This window comes from Spermophilus citellus (assembly GCF_964194105.1).
Source record: "Spermophilus citellus genome assembly, chromosome: 1".
NCBI classification, from domain to species: domain Eukaryota; kingdom Metazoa; phylum Chordata; class Mammalia; order Rodentia; family Sciuridae; genus Spermophilus; species Spermophilus citellus.
In genome coordinates this window covers 66373493-66386881 of record NC_138182.1, presented here as the reverse complement: position 1 = coordinate 66386881, position 13389 = coordinate 66373493, and the positions used below count along the sequence as shown (strand labels likewise).

The 13389-nt window shown below is 32.0% G+C and overlaps 1 protein-coding gene across 2 annotated transcripts in view; it reads right to left on the bottom strand.

The window, feature by feature from the left end:
* The window catches only part of BORA (BORA aurora kinase A activator), a 28734-nt gene that overhangs the window by 11056 nt on the left and 4289 nt on the right, over positions 1-13389 (bottom strand). The window contains exons 4-9 of one of the 2 annotated variants that reach the window (XM_081291664.1): positions 10731-10776; positions 7654-7735; positions 2386-2451; positions 1765-1821; positions 1185-1411; positions 470-602 (exon numbers count right to left, since the gene is read on the bottom strand). In XM_081291664.1, the coding sequence (XP_081147790.1) occupies positions 470-602; positions 1185-1411; positions 1765-1821; positions 2386-2451; positions 7654-7735; positions 10731-10776 (611 nt within the window). The remainder of the gene's footprint in view (positions 1-469; positions 603-1184; positions 1412-1764; positions 1822-2385; positions 2452-7653; positions 7736-10730; positions 10777-13389) is intronic. The other variant, XM_081291665.1, reaches the window with a different exon arrangement.

Below are 13389 nucleotides of genomic sequence, written 5' to 3'. Positions count from 1 at the left end.
GTGCACATAACTAAAGAAAATACTAACAAAAGTTTTCAATTTTCCAATTTTATTTACTAGGAAAAGGTTTTCTAAAAATATGAAGTTTTCAAAATGTGGTATAATTTTTTTCAAAGAGAAATACGTAAATTTCTGTATATTTATTTTAAAAACCTCATCCAAATATACCTTTTTACAAAATACGAATATGTGGTTATCAAATCTAAAACTATAGATCAGAAGGTATGTAAAAACCAACTATCTCTCAAATTACTATTTTTCTTTACAGAGTGATATAAATATTGTTAATCAAATAGCTATTTAACACTAGAGTAGAACATTGAGATTTCTAGTCTTTGAAAATAAATTGTTCCTTTTGTAAACAAAGCTTCTAGACATTAGAATGATCATTTATAGTTCTGCTAAAGGAGTCTCTTTAATAAAAAATACTCATAGTATAAAAATTTTAACTAGATATTTTGAGACATACCTGAGAGTGGTGTCTTTCCTATCTGAAGTCCAATTGGTGAGAAAGTGGGTGAAGAAATAGGTGAAGGGCTAGTTATGCTTCCCAAACTGTATCTTTTTGCATTAGCCTGAATAGGACTAGAAGAAAACTGCCCCTATAATAAAAATAAATAAGTAATAAATGAATACATTTATATGGTTCTCTTTCTCAAATCTGTTATACTGCATGCTATTTGTCTTCATCTTCAGAACACATGTATAAACTAGGAATCATTCACAAGAACCAACAAAAGGCATCTTGTTACAAAGATAACTTAAAAAGACTGCTAGAAAAAATTTGAAATAGAATATTAGTCAAAATAATTAAGTTGCAAAATAATTATGCTGCAGACACACCTTTCACACCAAGCAATTATGAAAACTTTTTAAATAATTTATTCCATTAATGCCAATCCAAATGATTGTGTTACACAGTAAATCTTCCATAATTCACTAAATAGCCTATGTTGAGATTCCTTGAAACTCATGATAAATTTGATCATCCCATACACCTCTAAATACAAAATTGGAAAGTCTGACTAAAAACACTACTATGACTAATGACAACACATGAATTGGGTTTATATTTTTATAAAGCATAATACCCAAAAGACAAATTTGCCTTTTGAGTATAATCTGAGCATCTAGATCCAAGTACATCTATAAGTCAACAAGCCACTTATTAGTATATTTCTTACCGAACTTGGTGTCTGCACAGGAGTCTTATGCTGTACAGGAGATAAATCTATTGAATAAAACACCTCAAGTGAGGCTTGAGAGCTGCTATGAGGACTTCCGGGAGAAGCTGAAGGTAAGGAGTCAGAGATACTTCCATTCCCATCTAAAAAAAGCTTTCTTCTGAGAGACGAAGAACTGAGGTTTCCAGGAGACTGATCTGCAAATTCATCAGCTCTAAAATAGTCACCTGTATTTAACAATAGCAGAATAAAAGATAAAACTAATCGTTTTGAAGAGCAACTGTATTTTTGTTACCTGATTTTTTAAAAACCAGCAAGAAGCACATGTTTGAATTTATTTTTTTTTCTAAAAGAGGGCAAAGTTTAATTGTATATGTGATACTTAAAGTCTTAAATTATTGTAAAGTTTGTTATGATATAAAAGCTAATTCAGGCCATGTTCAAGACAAAAAGAAATTCAGGATACTTTTCCCACTTCTTTAGAAAGAGTCATTGGCACACATTACCATTTACTAAACAACTACTAAACAAAATCTTGATTGGTTTAAGTTATTAAAAGCTTAAACAATACAGTATTTACCTAATATATTTTCTAAATTAAAATCCGCAGGAAGAGACAGCAATGTCTGACAAGCAGCTGGAAGCAAGCAAATAAATAAGTAAATAAGTACAAACATGGATAAATCAATGAAAGCATATGACATGCAATTTAGCATGAACTTCCCAATCAACCATCTCCCCATGCTGTTCTAGCCAAATTGAATCAATCCATTTATGCATTCTATTACATAACATGCAACCTTACTTTGAGAGATTTCCCACACTTTCTACCAGTGATGAAAATGCGTTAATGGTAGAAGTTAACTCCTGGCTACAGTGCTGGCACTTTGAATTCAAAGGGAAGCCAGCCCATACTTGGGGAGATTTCCCAAAACAAATTTTCAAAGGCATGCTTTCCAAAACCAGAAATCAAATCAATGCTTTGAACAACAACAGCAAAAATACACTATTAACTATTTTAAAACATGGCTGGATGCAACTATTTGAAAACATTTATCTTTAAAAGTTAGCTCTCTAGACTTTATAGCTCTTTCACAAAACCAAACAATTTAAATTCCAGAGTAACTACATGAACTGGGTTTAAAATCAAATGCAGCCATAATATGGAACATATTTCTTTTCATATTGTGTTCACACTCACCATTGCTTTTCTCAGAATGAATACTCAGCTTTCTTCCAACTGGAGAGTCACTATTTATGTTAATGCCTGTAAAACATTTTAAATGGAAAACCATACATCTACATTCATTTATTTTAGTGTTACTTTTTCCAGAGTAAAAAAATTATATATTGGAAGTTTATATGTTTTAAGAATAAATATCTGTATTTATAAGTATATATTTTGTCATGCTTCTGTTAAGTTACTTCTTTTAACATTGAGGAGGTAAAAGGATAAATGAAAGGATTACCATAGTAACTAAGAAGGAATGAAGTAATACTTTTTTTCATTAAAAAAAGACAAATAAGAATTATGTATATTTAAGGTGCACAGTATGATATTTGATATGTGCATACATTGTGGAAAGAATAAATTCAGCTAAGTTACACACCTATCACTTTACATACGTCTTCCTTTGCGGTGAGAATATTTAAAATCCAGTTTCAGCTTTTTAAAGCACATACAATAACTAACTATAGTCACCTAGCTGTGCAATAGCTTACTATAACTTAGCCCTTCTAACTGAAAGTTTGTGCCCTTTGATCACTACCTCCCCAATATCCTCACTTTCCCACACACCATTTCTATTTTCTAGAGAGTTTTACGTTTATAGATTCCACATATAAGTGAAATCTGTTTTTTTATGCCTGGCTTATTTTACTTAGTATAATGTCCTGTAGATTCATTTCATGTTATAGATGACATAAGTTCCTTCATTTTTTAGGAGTAAATAAATAGTATTCCATTGTGTGTGTGTGTGTGTGTGTACACACATACACTATGCTCAGTTTCTTTCACAATAGGAGTAAAAAATATTAGTGCAAACATATTTTTAGCCAGGTGCAGTGGTACACACCTATAATCCCGGCAGCTTGGGAGAATGAGGCTGGAGGATTGCGAGTTCAAAGCCAGCCTCAGCAAAAGCATGTACTACGCAACTCAGTGAGATCCTGTCTCTAAATAAAATACAAAATAGAGCTGGGGATGTGGCTCAGGGGTTGGGTACTGCTGAGTTCAATCCCAGTACCAAAAAAAAAAAAAAAAAAAAAAAAAAAGACAGTAGATTCTAGTTTAGGATTATTAGATTTAACAATTCTGAATACATGAATGAGGAAGAGACGAGTGGGCTAATGACTTAAACTCCTCTATTAAATACTATCACAATGAGCAAAAAGATAAAATAAAAACTAAAATTATGAATTCTGATGCCATCTTCATTAAGGCAGTGTGACCTTCTCTAAATAACCAAGGCTCTTCTCTGGGACTGGGATGTAATTCAATGGTAGAGCATTTGCCTCGAATGATCAAGAAAAAAGGAAAAAAGACTCTCCTCTGTCTAAAATCCTGTAATGGTTTCAGGATGAAGTCCAAACATCTGCATGGTTTGCAAAGCCCTTCAAAACTTCATTTATCTAACATGCCTGAAATCCAATCAAAATTAGGAAATTTATTTATACTCAAGTAAAAAAAAAATTTACTTGAGTACCTTAAAAAAATATATCTCTCTCTCACCTTTAGGTGTTGCCTCATAAGTCTTTCCCCTCTACCTTTTCTCCACCATTCCCTAACTCTGGTCTCAGCTTCAACTGTATCTTTTACCAACAAGCTTCCTCTGCCCTTCTCAAACCGGATACCCACAGAAACATTATCACAACACTTTTCACTCTACTGCATGTACTTTCTTAGTCGTTTCCCTCAGGAGCACTTAAACCAGTTTAAGACCACAATCAAATAGAAATATATATATATATATATATATATATATATAATATATATATATATATATATATATATAATCATACTAAAATAAAACTTCTATGCAACCAAGCAATCAAGAAAAAACCCAGTGGCTCAGCAGGCAGAGGCAGGAGGACCCTGAGTTCAGAGACAGCCTCAGTAAAAGCAAGGTGCTAAACAACTCAGTGAGACCCTCTCTCTAAATAAAATACAAAATAGGATTGGGGATGTGGCTCAGTGGTCGAGTACCCTTGAGAGTTCAATCCCTGGTACTGGGAAAAAAGAAAAAGAAAAAAACATACCTATGATAGAATGGTATTTGAAATGTTTAAAACCAATATGACTATAATATACAAAGTATCTTAAAACCAATGGGGGAAAAAGGATAGCAACTCTAATAGGAATATGATTGAAGAATTACAAAAAGGTATTTTCCAGGAGAAAAAATTTAAAAGGCAGATTAATATTTAAAGATGAAATTAAAATTACAACAATCATTTAGACTGTCTTAACCTGTAAGGCAAAATTCAAAAACTGGGTAATGCCAAATATTGACAGAGAAGTCAGAACATAGGAAACCTAGGTAGTACTGACCATGCAGATCTTGTAGACATTCTGAGAGCAATCAAGCATTATGCAGTCAAATCTAGGCAACTATATATCCTGTAATTCTGAAATTCCCTGCCTGTGTAACATAGTTCTCACAAGCCCTTCCTTTAGTAAAAACATCCAAGCATCCTGACATAAATATATTGTAAAAGATAACAAGCCTAACAGGTATCAACAAAATTACTTTCTTTCCATTCACTCTTTTATCAATCATTAAATTAATAAGCATTTATTGGTACATTTATAGGTACTGAGCATTTATAGGTACATAAGCTTAGAAGTATTATTATATTATAGATAAAGAAACTAAAGTACAGAAAAGCTTCGTAACTTTCCTAAAGTCACATAGCTAGTGTAGAAACAATTCAAATCCACAAAACATTAGTCTAAAGGAAGAGTCAACAAATTATGGTCTATGGCACAAATTTGTTCTGTCACCTATTTTTACAAATACAGACTCATTGGAACAGACCCACACTCCCTCATTTATATATGATAAAAGGTACAGAACTACAGGTGAGTGCTTGCAACAGAGAATGTGTGCTTTGCAAAGCCTAAAATATTTAATAGTGGATCCTTAACAGATGAAGGTTCTCAACCTCTGCCCTAAATTATTATCTAACAGAACTTTTTGTGATAATGGGAATGTTTTATATTTGCACTGCCCAATAGTCACTAATAGCGAAGTGCAGCTATGAGCACTTACAATGTGAATAGTATTGATTGGGAAATTTATTCAAATTTAAACAGTCACAAGTGGCCAGTGGCTACCTTTATGTCAACAGTAGTAAATAATCTTGATTCTACCATACTTGCAAGCTAACAAGTTAGTATGCCGAAGTTCCATGGATGCTGGCTGAAGACATAAGGCTTCTGAGTCAAGGACAAAGGACTTTATTCTCAGCCAAGCAGGCAGCATGAGCTTAATATTCACATCTGTTTCCTTTGAACCTCAAGTCCAAAGGGATGATATGGAGTAGCTCAGGTGGATTTTGTACATATAGTAAATACTATAGTTTGGATCTGGAATGTTGTCCAAAGTCCCTGTGTGTTAAAGGCTAGGTCCCCAGCTTGGCATGCTAGGAGGCAGTAGGAACTTTTAAGAGGTGGGACCTAATGAAAGGTCTTCCAGTCAGTAAGAGTATGTCTTTGAAGGAGATAGGAGAACCTCCTCTTCTTCCCTTTCATACCTGGCCATGAGGTGATCAGATCTTAATCCTGTGCTCCAACCATGACATATACTATGCCACAGCAAACCCAAAACAACAGGGCCAATCAATCATGGACTTAAATCTTCAAAACTGTGAACCAAAGTACATCTTTCCTCTTTAAAAGCTGATTATCTCAGGTATTTTGTTACAGAAACAGAAAGTTAACAGTAAGTTTTCATCACAGCTGAGGAATCTTGAACTTAAGAAATCCCATTCTTTTATAATGGGCTATAAGCAAATCTGTTCCAGAAGGAAACATCCTCAACATTATACTAGACAGCAAAATAAAGGGACACACTGTCTCCCAAAGCTGATCACACTAAAACATCTTTGAAAAGATAATTTGGAACAATATCTGCCCTAACACTCCTTGCAAGATGTATGGAAACGTGAGACCCATGGAGAATTGTTTCATAACCTATATTAAATAGCACAACTCATGAGCCTATTCTGTTAACTACTGCACTGTGCAATCATGATCAAAGACTATAGTATCTTTGTATCTTCCTATCACTTTAAAACACAATCCTCAAGAATATGAAATGATATTACCAAAAAAAATCCAACATTACATTTTGGAGAAAAAACTAGTGTCTTTAAAAATGTCACCTTAGAAACAGAATTTTAGGGTTGGGAGGGATGATAACAGACAACTCTCTGATGTGACCTTTTCACTTTGTAAATAAAAAATTGAAGTCCAAAGAAAATGAATAATTTGATCAAGACTACCCCTCTGGTTTTTAGTAGTGGGTTTATAATCAGCTCTTCAGTATTACATACTACCTTTAGTTTGTAATAGCTGAGAATACAGAATCTGATCTGAGATGCCTGGCTTTGAATCCAGGTTCTGTCACATTTATCATCTCTGTGACACAGGACAGGTGCTCTAACCGTTCAAAAATGAGGCTCTCTCACCTATAAAGTGGAGCCAACAATTGTACCTACTTCATATGAATTGTAAGAAATTACTGACAGCTGTCACTAGCCTGACAAAGAAAGTGCTCAATCCACTTTACTTATTACTGTTATGTTTTTGATAAAGAATGTAAAATATTCTCTGTTATAAGATACCCTACATAGGAGGGTGGGTAATTCCACAGAAATGAAGGGTGCATATATACCAGTGATATCTGAATATTGGTCAAAACCCAAAGGGCAGTGAGTGCACATATAAGATAACCACTGGCAGGAGAAAGAGATGTTTGAACAATCACTGGTTTGTCCTTTAATTTCCTTTAGAATTTTACAAATAATTAGCTGTAATAAGCTGTCTCACAGGTTATTTCAGACTTCATCATTCCTCTACATTTATAAGAAATCAGCAAATTGGCAAAATACAAAGCAATTTAAGAATTGTATTAAAAAATATTAACCTTTAATATCACTGCTAAAGTCTATTAACAATTCAACTATGTTCAAAATCAACTATCTCTATGTATGTATATAACATATTCACAATGGTCATAAAAAAATTAAATTAGAATAGAAGAACCAAAAATAAACAAAAAAAGGAGTTAAGCTTTGACCCTTATCCTCAAAAAATTTAAATCATGTTATCTGTAAATTTAATTTTAAGTAAGTTCCTTGCCAAAGCAGATATACTGATACTGCACCATGTTGTTTTATATTCAATGATGTTTAATATTTTTTAAAATTTTATAATTTTTATTCATATGATTTTTAGTACACTCACATTTATTGGAATGATTCTCTGAAAGCTGTTTCCCTTCATGATCAGTCCAAGGAGAGGGTACTATGACATCTTTAGTGAAAAACTAGGAAAATTAAAGTGATACAATTAGGCATCAATTCTCTCCAAAATGAGAAAAGGTATCTGTGTCTTTTCAAATAACCATCAATCTATATATACTGAATCTATAGTAATTTAAAATTTTTAATACTTAAAAACACACAAATGATCAAAAGTAAAATGTAACAAATTTAGTATAAAGAGAAATCTTAATATTTCAAACCAACCACTTAAATTTAAAACATGTAAATTAAGCTAAGGAAATTAGGCATAGAGAAATATTTTAAATTTCTACTCCAACTTTTAGGGGGATGGGGTTTAAAAGGGAGAATTAAAAGGGAAGACAAATGGACATAGAGGTACACAAGCCAGTAAGAATGGAATGCTGGAGCTAGTGTGTACTGGTTCTCAAGATCCAATTATTAAATTTTCAGGAATTTTGTATACCAATCATTAAAGTCAACATTTAAAAATAAAACCATGTAAATTTACAATTAAATAAATTATATTAAAAATATTCAAATGCCATCACTGGCTAATTGTTTTACTTCATTTACCAATATCTATGCTCTTGAGGTTAATTACAACTTTGTATCTATATGGTGGAATTCCTATATACAATGAGGTGCTGCTGCACTTTTCCCACTCAGTTATGTCACATCTGTAGCTTCACATTAGCTATGGTTATAGAGTTTTTACACTATGAATAGCAGCAATCATTAGAAATTGTACTCCTTCCATGACCAGAAGGCCAGTTGTTAACATTTAACATCATGGTAGTATACTCAAATTGAGAAAAAAAAATTTGGACATACTTTTTTCATTCCTAATGCAATATTTTCCCCTTCCCTACGCTTTGGGGAGAAAACATTTTGTTTTTAATTTTACTATATATATGAAAAGAGTTAATTGTCTTAATCAACTATAATTATATGAGGAAAAGATTTAAAAACAAAGGGAATGGGAACAGAGATTATGATATAGACAATTCACAAAAAAAAAAAAGAAATACAAAGGACCTAAAACTTATGAAGTGATACATAAGTTTGCTGAAAACTAAAAAAAAAAATTTAAATCCAAATAACAAGATGTCACTTTAAAAATAAAAATAGTAGCACAATTTTTAAAAAGTTTAATCAGTACTGCAGATTAGAAAACAAGCTATATCATACTGCATCATAATGTGCCAGGTTTTTAAATTGGTACAATCTTTTAGAAGGTTAATGTGGCAAAATTTAACAAAACTGCAAATTCACAAAGCCTCTGGTTACCAAGTCATTTCAAGTAAACAAAATACAGGGATAAATCATGTTGTGCAAATTATACTGCACAAGACTGCAATACAAAGACAATGAACAATCTTAAATATCCATCAATAATAGCTACATTATTAAGTTGTTACTAAAAGAATATAAAAATCTATATGTGCTAATTATCAAAAATATTTTTAAAAGATTATTAAGCAAAAAGAGCAAGATGCAAAATAGTATGCAAAGGATGAACCTATTTGTCTAAAACATTTAAATTACATATGTTAAAATATATATAAAATTAATCTCAAATCATACACATGAAATGTTAATAGCAGTTGCCTTCAGAGGTGATGGGGGAACAAGAGGTTTTAATTTTCATTTTATATTTTTCTTTGCTTTTGAAATTTTTTTAACCATGTACATATAAATAACTGTTTTAAAAAATGTTAAAAATAAAAAATTAATTTGTTTCTGATATACTAACCCCAATCTTTACTCTAAATACATTTCCTTAAGTTTTGTCTGCTAAGTTTCTCTTTAAAAGAACTGCAAGTTTTCTAAAAAGAAAGTGTATTTTCCAAAATATTGGAAAATTAGGAAGAGTCTAAGAATATTAAGCTGGGGGTGAATTAAGTGATTTTTCACACTGAAAATATTAGAATTTTAGGTAAGGATGTTTGGCAGGAGTTAATATTAAATTGTTTTCTAAAAAATAGTTAATAATCTGAAATAAAAGGGATAGTACCTATACTAGAAAAAATTAGTGCCAGAGAGGTCAGTTCACCACGTGACCTATGAACATGCCGTAGCAGGTCTTCTGGGGTGTAGAAGAGCCAAGTATAGCTAAGAAATAGAGGAGCAGGGAGGAGGCTACAGAGAGAAAAAGGGGATAAAAGAAAAAAACAGAAATACTGCCACAATACAAAGACTTTCTGAGGAAAGAACTAGATAGATAACCCTTACTTACACCTTAAGAGAAGAAATTCAGCAAACAAAAAAGCAAAAGATGAAAAACTTAGTTCATCATTTTTACTAAACAAACAAAAACCCTTTCATTTATATTTAGCAGTCACTTTATTTCATGGAATATATTCTGTCTTAAAAGTATTAACATTAACAACAACAAAAGATAAAACATAGATGGGCACAGTGGCGCACTCCTATAATCCCAATGGTATGGGAGGATGAGCCAAGATGATTGTGAGTTCAAAGCCAGCCTCAGCAAAAGGGAGGTACTAAGCAACTCACTGAGACTTTGTCTCTAAATAAATAAATAAATAAATAGGGCTGGGGATGTGGGTCAGTGGTTGAGTGCCCTTGAGTTCAATCCCTAGTACCCACACTCCACCAAAAAGGATAAAACTACCTAATCCAATCTAGATTTTGAAGGACTAAATATACTCAACTTCCTTTAAATAAATTCCAACTTGAAACAGAATTTTGTGCTCATCAATATTCTGAAGGCACAAGAAAGACAAATGGTGCTAGGTTCTGAGAATGAAAAGATGATAAAGCATAATATTTGCCTAAAAAAAAAAAAAGTAGGGAGAGAAGCAGTAGGCTGTCACTGCAATTGTATTTGAGTCTTAAGAGTTACGGAGATAGCTGAAAATCACTGGTCTTATAAGAGCACAGAAGGATGCTCAACACAGTTGAGGTCAGGCAGTGGGAGGTTTGGCAGGAAGCAAGAGGGGACAGTGAAGGATTTTAAGACACACATGCAGAACGCATCCTTAACTGGCTTAATCAGTAGCAATTGTAAATTACCTCTTCAATGGCTTTTTGTCTTTTGTCTTCCACATCTTTATCTATTCTATACAGAGATAAGGAAGAAAAATAACCAGGCCATTACTTAAGCTTAGTGAACATTTAAAATAATAACCTTTCAAAGAAATAATTTCCCTCCATTGAAAATGGGCAAATAAATGTTAGGCTCATTTTAAAAGAAAAATTGATATCTTATAGCATTTAGTTAATGGAAGTATTCTGACATCCAGCATTTAGCCATTAGGTTTACCTCCCTCTTTTCCATTCAAAGTTTGAACAGAATTATAGTTTCTTTGAAAAAAATTACATTAATACATTTAAATCACTATCAACAACAAAGTAATTTGAAGAAAGTCTGCCTTTTAATCAACACAAATCAATAAGCATTTCATTTGACAGAAATCTAAAAATTGTTCAAATTCCTTTTATAGGCAGTTTATCATATTTTTATATTTAGTTATTTTAAGATAAAACTTTTACTCTGAAATAGAAGAAACTATCATCCTAAGAATTCTAAATAAACAGGCAAAAATATTAATTTTGAAATAAGACAGCAACAATGTAAAATTTTGTTCAAATCAATTCTTTTGTTTCACTTTGACACAATATGGAATTACAGCAACACAAACTTCTCAGCTACATGACTTAATGTAAAATGTTGGGTCTCAAGCATAAGGTATATACTTGCCAAGCAATAGGCAGTTAGCCTCATGGGACCACTTCTTTATTATATAAGTTCCAGGAAAGAATGCTTTCATTCCATCCATAAATTGGTACAGCATTTTTTTACAACAATTTCAAATTATTTTCTCTAAGAAACTATTTATGTATGTATTAGTTATCAGTTTAACAAAGCTGTACAAGAATATACACATTGTAGAAATTTAAATCAAATGGATTTTTCAAGTAAGAGAATTCTGAGAATATAAATTAAGGTGAAAATCTACATATCCCAGTTTGAACAACAGCCATTTTGAGGATAATGACTCAGTTTTCTTCATCTGATCATGGTCACAACAGGTCAAAATGACAGTGCATAATATTCTTAGCATCCAGGAAGCCCTAATCTAGCTTTACCTCATTCAGAAACTTTTTGCTGTTTCATCAGAGGGACTTCAAGAACTTAAAATATTCAGCTGATTGCTGAATATTTTCAGCCAGGTGATGGCAGGCCCTAAGAAGTCATATAGGGCAAAGTATCCTAACCAGCAAACAATGAACACTGGTATGATGTTATGAAGGTAGCATGTGTACTCTGAATGTTGACCCTTGCAGTAGGCAAAAGAGAGGAGACCTTCAGGACTGGTCACCTTCTATCTGGACAAGACTTATTTGATTGTGCTAGTAAGCCTTATAATTATCATTTTCTGTATGTGCTATGGGATGAAAAGGAAGGGAAGAACTGAAAAAGATATTTTGGTTAGTTAAGAAAAGGTAGCAGAAGTCATTGCTTGCTTCTAATAATGAATCAGCTTGCTGTTAAGACTATTTTCACTATCCTTGGTAAAAGTCATAAGTATTCACTGAATTACATTAATAAATTAATATTATAATATTTTCCCCTACCTATATCACAAAACTGAAATATAACAAGATTCTCTTTATAAACATACCCAACCAATACATAATTTATAAATAATTGTAGAAATGATGTGCTGCAACCTTAGTTAAATTGTATTGTTAGTGTTCAGGGGCAGGAATAATATTCTATAATATCTTAATATATTTTTTCAGTATTTCTTAGACAGCCTCAAAGTGTTCAATAAATCAATCACTCTTGATTGAAAGATGTAAAGTTGTCATGATTCATTATATTAAAGAGATGAGGTGAATAATTAAATATATAGTTCATGTGAGACAAATTATTAATTGTGATTTATTTGCTTTTAGATATTCTTTTCACCTTCTCTTTCAAAAGTATTAAATTTAACTTAAAATCCTTTTTAAATTTATGTCCCTTCTAAGGACACCCTCATCATTATACAAAATACATGTATGAAGATGTGAATTTGGTGTCAACATACCTTATATATAATCAGAGATATGATAAATTATTGTATAATGGTGTATTAAGTATTGTAATGCAAAAATAAATAAAAAAATTTATCTCCCTTCTATATATAGTCTTCCTATAAAAAAATGGGCATTAATTAATTTTGAATGAACAGTTATCAATTTACCAAGCAGAGAGCATTAGGTAGAAAAGCCAAACAAGTATTTGTAAGAATATCTCAACATGTGTGACTCTTAGTGTGAATGAATCCTAGAGTCAAAAGGAAAAGAATCCCATTGTTTTGGATGAACAACACATCTATCATATAAAAGAAAATTAAATGGTGGTCATACCATGCATTTGGTTTTTCAAATACAAAAAAAAAAAAAGCAAAACAAACAAACTATAAAACAAGAGTTCTTCACATTCTAAATACCTATTTGTAATAAAAACTAGCTGTTCCCCTAAAGAAGCACAAGTCTGAAGCCTTGAAACCTTCACAACACATCCACAAAGAAGTTAAGACTGCTCCAGTATTACGAACAAGCCAAGGAAATGTAATTCAGATCCCCACAGTGAACTATTAAGTCAGAAAGCTCTCTGTTGCTAATGCATACTCTTCCATTCAAAGTGTCTTAACTTGTTAAGGAGGTTTTAGGCTTCCCC